Consider the following 9714-nt stretch of genomic DNA (forward strand, 5'->3'; position numbering starts at 1 on the left):
TTCAGTTCTAGTTCAGTTCTAGTTCAGTTCTAGTTCAGTTCTAGTTCAGTTCTAGTTCAGTTCTAGTTCAGTTCTAGTTCAGTTTTAGTTCAGGTCTAGTTCAGTTCTGGTTCAGTTCTGGTTCAGTTCTGGTTCAGTTCTGGTTCAGTTCTATTTCCTAAATTAAAATTTTTTCTCCTCACCTATAAATCATATTTTTCTTTGTCCTTTTCACTCGGAAATAAAACCATTGCTTCGATCGGCTGGTATACAAATCGGGCCTCAGATACAGCTCATAATAAGTTGGGGTAATTTGTATGGCTTTGGCTAAATTGCCCGATTCGAAACGTGATTCAAATTCCAAACCATCATATTCTTCGGCATTGTAAGGATGGCAATTTGTCAGAAACTTTGAACCTCCAACCGCTGAGCGACTAAACTGTGGTAAATAAGTAAATTTATTTGATTTATCAACATTTATAGGATTCGAATTTGTAAATTTTGCACGATCTTGATAATCACTAATACTACTATAGGGTGTTGAATTTTGTGAGGAATAAACACTATTATAGCTAAGATCTTGAGGGGACGATGATAAGGAGTTATCGGGTGAAGATGGATTTAAGATATCAGGAGAATTTTTGCAGGATTTCGTTTTAAGCTGGGAAGTTTGGCGTTTTGGCGAAGGAGAAGATAATTTTGCTAATTCCGAAAGATTTATGGACATATCGGGATTGAATAAAGGATTCGTCTTTATTTTTCTATAGGCATCTGGTGAGGAGGTTAAATTTTCTAGGGAATAGAGAACATTATCATCTGCATCAATTTCTCCATCTGTATTTTGGTAAGTGCTAGTGCTAGAACTACTTAAATCTATTTGCAGGCCTGCATTAAGTCTTACGGGCGGTATGGCTTTCATTTGTTGGGCCTTGACATTTTTATCGATTTGTGTTTTTATAAAAGTGGGCGTGGCAGCCATGTATTCTGGCGATTTGTCCGCCCATATACTATCGATCTCCTCCTCTGTTATCACCGTTTCCTCAATGGGTTTTTTGCATTTGTGTTTTTTGTGCGTTTTTGATTTTGATTCCGATTTATCACCATCCTCTGCTCTCTCGGCATTAAAAGTTTTATCCGCTTCTTCTTCGGTATCCTCATCTTCTTCCTCCTCCTCGTCGTCATCTTCATCGTCATCATCTTCCTCATTGGAGTTGCTGGAAGATCTTTGTTCTAGAGTGTTCAAAAGATTCGTTATGGTCTGTTGAACTTTTTTATCATGACCTAAGATTGAGTGCATATCGGGTGATGAGACTTGTGATTCGCAGGAGGAGACATCGGAGTCACTGGAATCATCGGGTATGTGGATTTTTGATCTAGATTTTTTTGTTTTATCCTGCAGGAGAAGAAGAAGTCAAGAAGTTGGCAGATTGGTTTCACACAATTATAACTTTTTAATGAATACAGTAAAAAAAAATCCACAATCAGTAACCATTCCTTAACTTAAGGGTTATTTTGGGTTAGTTTGTTTTTTCAGTATTGCTTTATTAACTTTCAAATCTTTTCAATTTCTTTATCTTTATTTGTGTTTGCCTTATTAACCAAATTTATTTAATTAATTTCTTAACTAACTAATAGCCAAAAATTTAATTAATTGTAGAAATTCTTACATATAGTTTTACCAAAACACCCCCGACCAGTCGAAATAAATTGATGTCTATTAAACTGTCTGGCATGCAATTTATTTTGTTCTTTTTTTTCAATACAAACATCATTTAAAACTTTGTATTAGTTCAAATTAATTAAAACCAAAACAAAAGGAATATTAGAAAGAAATTAAGAAAATAAACTATTTTTCATTGAAAAAATCTTTGTTTATTACACAGGCAAGAGTTTTTTTTGTTGCTTTTGCTATTTTCAATTTAATTAAAATTTTTTGTTAAGAAAAGAGAATCTAATTAAAACTGTTGTAAACGAATTAAAATTGCTGTATAGCATTCGTATTTGAAAAATAAAAAATTCGAAATATAGTTGGAAAGTTTTAAAATTTGTATAGCAATTTCGAAAAAAAATCTACCTTATATTTTAGATCCTTTTCTGTTCAAATACTGTTAAAGTTCTGTTCTAGTTCTGTTGTAGTTCTGTTCTAGTTCTGTTCTAGTTCTGTTCTAGTTCTGTTCTAGTTCTGTTCTAGTTCTGTTCTAGTTCTGTTCTAGTTCTGTTCTAGTTCTGTTCTAGTTCTGTTCTAGTTCTGTTCTAGTTCTGTTCTAGTTCTGTTCTAATTCTGTTCTAGTTAAGTTCTAGTTCTGTTCCAGTTCTGTTCTAGTTCTGATCTAGTTATGTTCTAGTTCTGATCTAGTTCTGTTCTAGTTCTGTTCTATGATTTGATTGTTTTAAATGTCTGTTTCAACGCCTTAAATTTACCTTGAATACAGTTTCGGGACAACAAAAGAAAACATTTTTCAGACAAAAAAACTTTTGTTGACAGCAACTTTTCAACGCCAAAATGAATCCACCTACTTTGTTTTTATTTGTTTTAGTTTATATCTGTCGGGGATTTTTATGACTTTAATTGTTGTTTTGTTCTTGTTGTAGTCTTGTCAACAAATGTAACTTAAGCAGCGTTTTGTTTGTTACTTTTAAAAATAAACTCGGATACAACCGAGTTTATGGCAAGTTAATCTGTATGCTGGGTGATTGCACAAATGTGGCGTTTTTTATAAAAACTAGTTTTATTCTCTAAAAGTTTAAATATTTATTTAAATATTCTTTATTTAACAATAATTTACAATTTAAAATAATTTAGTTTGTTTTTCTTATTGTAGGTCATTGAAGAGCGAATAAAACACATTCCGAATGTACCATTACAACCAGAACCATTTTACCAACAGACAGGCAATGAATTAAAACCAAATCCGGTTGGTGAAGAAAATGGCATTGTTGTCTTCAACTACAATCCTATAAGTGCTGTTAACTATGTGAGTACAATAGCAGCAACAAGAACAACAACATAAAACCATTAAAATGTTAACGATATAATAGCAGTAGAAAAATTAAAGATTTTAATGAAGATTAAAATAATGTTCTTCTTTTAAAAGTAGTTGCTTTTTTGTTATGTTAATGATAATGAGAATGCAAAATTTTTTGCAAATATTGTTAAATATTTTTTTTGTATTCGCTTGCAAAGTATGAAGTTTAGCCTTTACTAACTGAAATAATAACAACAAGAACTTAAATAAACAAGCACAAACAAACACTTGCATGAATAGCAAATAGTACTACAAATAACTGTAAACAAACAACATTCACTTACTCCCACCTCTCTTCATATGTACACTTGTACGTATCAGTAACATTAATGCCTGAAAGTTAAGAAACAAGCAAAAAAACACTCTTCGTTTTTAAAAGGTACAAGAACGAGTAATGTATAAAACAACAACAACAACAACAATCAGCAAACAAACATCCAAACACATAAGTAAATAGTTGAATGAAATGTGTTTTTATTGTTAATATTACGTATACGTCTAGGTGGTTATTGTATATGTGTACTTCTCTTTGCAAAACATAACAAACCACAACAACAACAATGATATTTCGCAATGAAATAAACCCCAGTACAAAAAAGAGTCAAATACAACAACGACAACAACATTACATTAAATGAGTTTTTTTCAAATGTGTGTTACACACTTACAGAGAAATACTTTTATATTTATTTTTTACTTTGCAATAATAACAACAACATGCAAAAGCCTTAAACTTGTACAAGTACAAACAACAAAGAATGTCATTCAAAGAAAATATAAAAACAAATTTAAATGGAAATAAAAATAAAAAACGAACAACGACATTAATAAAAAATAAACATTTACTACCTGCTTTTCAATTTCTTTATCTTTGTATAGGAAGTAGAAGAAGGCAACAAAAAAGAAGAGAATAAAACGTTTGCTCTTTTATTTGTGTTTTCTTTTATTAAATGCAAAATAATTCACCTTTTTATAGACTCTCCTACGCAAAAAAGAAAAATAAATACGATTTTTGTAACAAATGGTTCAAACAGAACTTGAACAGTACTAAAGCAGATTTAGAACAGAACTAGAACAGAACTAGAACAGAACTAGAACAGAACTAGAACAGAACTAGAACAGAACTAGAACAGAACTAGAACAGAACTAGAACAGAACAAGAACAGAACTAGAACAGAACTAGAACAGAACTAGAACAGAACTAGAACAGAACTAGAACAGAACTAGAACAGAACTAGAACAGAACTAGAACAGAACTAGAACAGAACTATAACAGAACAAAAACAGAACTATAACAGACCTAGAACAGAATTTTTAACTTTTTACGTGATTTCATTCCTTAAAATTTTTGCCTTAGACATTTTTGTCAACTAAAATAGTGGCTTTACAACAAATAAACGAAACACTTTGATTTTATTTATTAAATTACAATTAGGTACACTACAACAACAAAAACCTCCTTCTTTATGACATTTAATGAGTGAATAAATGACAAAGGGAGAAAAATAAGCACAGAAAAGCAAACAAATAATGAGAAAAGTCATGACAGTTGAACATTAAGAGATTATACAAGGAAGGAAATAATTAGGAGCTAAACATAAACACACATTTGTAGACAACAGACATACATGCTCAAACGTGCTCAGTCAGCCTTAAACATGTAAGTTAAGACATGCAAGCATAATGGACACATTTGGACAGCATGGATGAAATGAATAGTGTAAGAATTAGAAGGGAATTTGAATTTAACTAGAAATGTCCTAGAATTGCTTCAAAATTGATCCTTGATAAAATAAAATACAATTTTGTCGCAATCTTGATATAGAGGAGTGTATGAGAAATTAGTCCTCTATACCAACAAATTTATACAAAACATTTGCCCCCTTATTCATAAACAGCACTTTATTTTATTAAAGGTTTATAAAACAAAATTTTCATACGAAATTTGATTTATAAGTCGTTTATAAAATAAAAATTTGTTTATGAATATGGGGGTTAGTTATTAAAAAGAAAAAAAGGAAAAATATTCTATCTTTTTGTGTAAAACACAAAAAATCTTCATGTTTCTTTAGTTTTCAAAAACACCAAAACCAAAGTAAAAAATCCACAAAACAAGTCAATTTCATGTGGGTTTTAATGGTTTTAATTTATTTTAGTTTTTTTACTTCCATTTTCCTTGAATAAATTTGTTCATTTATGTAAAACATGCAACGGCAATGTTTCCTATTCCTCACCCTTACCCTTCCTCCTCCTACTTCTTTCTTTCATTAAATTTACTGAAACAAATATAATGGTTTATACGCTCTACTAAATGTACCTTGAGGAGTAAGAAATTTCAATTTTGGTAATTGTTTTTTTCTTTTCTTTTATTTTAATTTTTTCCTTCTTATTGTCCTTTTTTAATATAACATTTTTTCACTTAATTATTTAAGTTTCTTATTGCAATTATTTTTGTTTATTATTTCAACGTTTTATTTTATTATATTTAATGGTTTTTGCCGTCTTTCGTTGAAAAGAAAATTTTGGGAAAAAAGAATAAATAATGTTAAAGCATTTTCCAGGGAATTTTTTTTAATTTAGTAGAAAACTGAAATGTAATGACAAGTTATTCTCTAGTCTAATAAACAAACTAATTAAAAGGGGAAACCTTGGTAACTGAAAATGAAAAGAAACTTATAAAAGAACAGCTATTTTTTATTAAAATAAGTAATAATTAAACTTTTTTGAAAAACAACATTAATATTGTCGATATATTTCATAATTGCTAAGAGGACTTAAACTGAGCTTGATCCAGACTGAACTGGAATTGCAGTAGAACAAAACTAGGAAAGAACAGAATTAGAAAAGAACAGAACTAGGTTACAACTAGAATAGAACTAGTACATAATCAGAACTAAACTAGAACTGAACTAGAACTAGAACTGAACTAGAACTGAATTAGAACTGAACTAGAACTGAACTAGAACTGAACTAGAACTGAACTAGAACTGAACTAGAACTGAACTAGAACTGAACTAGAACTGAACTAGAACTGAACTAGAACTGAACTAGAACTGAACTAGAACTGAACTAGAACTGAAATACAATTTAACTAAACCTAAATTAATTCTTACAAATAGTTTAGATTTTGTATAGTTTTTTATCGATGTGAATTTCTCATTTTATCCTTTTCAAATTCGTACCAAACTATTTTCAGTTTATTTCACCAAAAGCTATTTATTATAATTATATTAGATTTTTTAATTGTTTTAATTTAATTAATAAAAACAATTTATTCCCAGTTGAATATGAAAATGCTACATAATGATGACGATAAACATGTCTGCCTCATAAATGTTAAATAATTTATTGCTAATTTAATATTTATTATTACACAAATTCGTTTAAACGAAACAACCATCTAAATAAATGTCTAACTTTATTAAATTGCAAAAAAAAAATGAAATAAAATAATTAAATTTTCAAAATGAAAAACTTATGTTTACGTATAAAATAAAAATAATTAGTTTTAAAATGTCGTTTTTTACTTTAATTAAAATTGTGAAAAACAAAACTTTTTCTGAAATTAATTTTGAGAAGAAAAGACACATACACACAGACAGTTGTATATAAACATTTCCACAATAAGACAAAACGCATACAATAACACAAATGTCAAAATAAATTATATATTTTTACCGTTACACTGGCTTTTCATGTCCTGGTAATTGGTTGTGTGCGTAAGTTTGTGTGTGTATGTGTAAGAGTTTTGTGTATTTGAAGTTTAAAACAACTTTTTATTTTTGTAATTTTTTATGAAAGAAAACCTTGTCATATAATATTTTTTTATTCTTTACAAATACAACGACTACATGATACTTTCCATCTCTCACTCTGTACACAAACATAAACACTGTAATATTTACCCACATATACACACGACTCTATACAAATACTTTTATCTAAAACAGTGATCGGCTGTTAAAGCCTCTTCATAGCTTGGAGACATGAATTTTAAAAAAATTTATAAAAAATCAAAATAAATAAGATATGATTTTAATTTTTTGTTTGGAAATTTTTGTCTCATATGGTCTCTCGTTGCTGACCACTGCTAAATAAACATTTATATTTCATCATAAACTTTATTTTCTTCATCTGAATATGAATACGTTTATGCATATGAAAAATAAAGAATAATTTTCATATTTTCTGAATATGAATGAATATGAGTGTGTGTGTGTGTGTAAGTTGGTTCATCCTTAAAACATAAACAACTGCCATGTCATATGTCATGTATTTCATTAAAAAATATGACAACATGTAAAACTTTATATTCTCTTTCTGCAAATAAGTTGAACAGTTTTGACTCAATTATATATGAGTTTAGAAAAGATTTTCTTCCTTACTTTTGTGTTTATGTATATGTATGTTTTTGAAGTACTTAAGTCAAAAAAAATCCAAAAATGTGCATACAATATTAATCCAAATTAAAACCAGCAGAGACTTACTGATTCGGTAGAATATTTTTTCAAAGTTCAACGTAAAATATTTAATATGCTTAAGAGATTCAAGTATGAATGGACATGGCCGGCCATATAATATCCTACACCAGTCAGTATGTTAAAAATGTGGATTATTTTAAAAAAATCAACTATTTAATTTGCTTTTTAACTTTATTCTGGAATATTTTTACAAAAAAAAAGAGATTTTTCACTAGAGGCATGAGAACCCTCGAATGACCTTTAAGTCATTTGGGGGATAGGATCAAATGAGGCCCGTACAATACAAAAATCGGTAGTGTTATTTAAATTTCAACCATTCCTTGGAAAATGTGCCAAATTTCATCAAATTATCTTGATTTTTTTACCTGTAGATTGAGCACAAGGTTTACATGGATACACAGACAGACGGACGGACATCGCCAAATCTGTTCTAGTTCCGTTCTAGTTCTGTTTTAGTTCAGTTCTAGTTCTGTTCTAGTTCTGTTCTAGTTCTGTTCTAGTTCTGTTCTAGTTCTGTTCTAGTTCTGTTCTAGTTCTGTTCTAGTTCTGTTCTAGTTCTGTTCTAGTTCTGTTCTAGTTCTGTTCTAGTTCTGTTCTAGTTCTGTTCTAGTTCTGTTCTAGTTCTGTTCTAGTTCTGTTCTAGTTCTGTTCTAGTTCTGTTCTAGTTCTGTTCTACTTCTGTTCTAGCTCTGTTCTAGTTCTGTTCACAGACCAAAATTTTTATACAAAAAATTGAATAAATATTAAACCTATTCGAGATTTTTTTCCGCATAAGAAACTATAACACCGTTATTATTATTTTAGAATTCTTTATTTTAATTTGAAAAATGTATGTATGTGTTTAGGTATTTGTTGTTATTCTTCTGTTGATTTTGTCTAGCTGTATAAATCATCTTTATTTGTCTTATATTGTTTAAGTCACTTGAAACTACTTGCAATTTCTTGAGAACCGAAAACAAAAGTCTATTGTTACAATTTTTGCAGCAACAAAAATAATAATAATTTTCAAGAGTTTTATACAATTTCCTTTCGCTTTTCTTATTTATTATTTATTTTTTATTGTTTATAAATATTTTAGATCAAAAGTCACGTGCGTTAAAAGCCAAGAGGAATATGTAAGACAATTCCTTAAATAAATTTTATCGCACGTTATGTACATATATGGATCATATATGAAGGCGTTATAAGGGTCGTTATTTGTGTTTTTTTTTTTAATAGATCTAGATTATTGTAAATATATTTTTATGTATAAAGGCAAGAAATTTATGTAATCTTTCTTTTTCCAAAAGAAAATCTGATATAATGGTGAATTGTTTCTTGAAGTGACCAATTATTATATTTTTGAAAAAAGAAAAAAATTCTATGAAATTGTTTTTAACACTAACAAATGAAAATGAGAATAAAACACAATGGCACACTTTTCATTTGTGAGTTTCGATTTTGTTCGAAAAACATGAAAAGTGACGCATATAAATGTGATGTGAAGCAGAGGTTCTAAAATCGTAACTAAAATCAAAACTCATTATAAAAAAAATTAAAAACAGTTTTAAATGAAGTTTTAAGAGTAAATTCAGCGGGGGGTTCCTGCACCAATCAACGAATTCCTTTAAAAATTTGAATTCTTGAGGATCTTTTGTATATTTACTTTAAAAAAATCTAAAAAATATAGTTTATTTTAAGATTGTACCCCGGGGGTATATTGGCCAATTACCCTTATATTAGTTATCTTAGTAGTTTGTATAGATAGATTTAGTTACATTTAGTTGTTTACAGTTTTAAACAAGAATTTGACAAACTAAATTTAATTGGTTGTGGTCCCCCCTACAAATGATTGAGAATCCCTGTCTAAATAAATATACATTGAATGTTTACTTTCCTTGTTATTTTGAAAAAACCCCCCATAAAAATGGTGACCCATGGACTAGTGGCAAAAAAAAGTAGATATATACATATATGTATATTTTTGTTTATTATTTAAACTGACAGACGACACCCACTCACTTCCACGCGTCAAACGTTTAAGATATTTTGCGTAAAACGTTTTTTCTTCTGTGTGCTTCAGCTATAAATGTGAATATTATCGTATATTTATTTAAATTGTTTCAAATTGTTTATTCATGTGAAATGTTAAGTTTTCTTTTTCGGTGACTATAATTATTTTTCGTTTTACGGAATATTCTAACAAATTCTAAAATAATGAGAGAACAATTTAAGTTATAAAATATTAT

General features: G+C 28.8%; 1 protein-coding gene across 1 annotated transcript; it reads right to left on the minus strand.

Annotated features, from left to right (window-relative positions):
• Positions 1–178: 178 nt before the first annotated feature.
• On the minus strand, positions 179–1435 carry LOC124418982 (cytosolic carboxypeptidase Nna1-like). Its single transcript, XM_046947028.1, has one exon. The coding sequence runs from the start codon at positions 1274–1276 to the stop codon at positions 179–181; it is 1098 nt and encodes a 365-aa protein (XP_046802984.1). The 5' UTR covers positions 1277–1435.
• Positions 1436–9714: the final 8279 nt, after the last annotated feature.

This window comes from Lucilia cuprina, chromosome 3 (genome assembly GCF_022045245.1).
Source record: "Lucilia cuprina isolate Lc7/37 chromosome 3, ASM2204524v1, whole genome shotgun sequence".
NCBI lineage: Eukaryota > Metazoa > Arthropoda > Insecta > Diptera > Calliphoridae > Lucilia > Lucilia cuprina.

Excerpts from the sequence above, each read along its gene's own strand:
- LOC124418982 (XM_046947028.1), bottom strand. The coding sequence starts at position 1,276 with ATGCACTCAATCTTAGGTCATGATAAAAAAGTTCAACAGACCATAACG.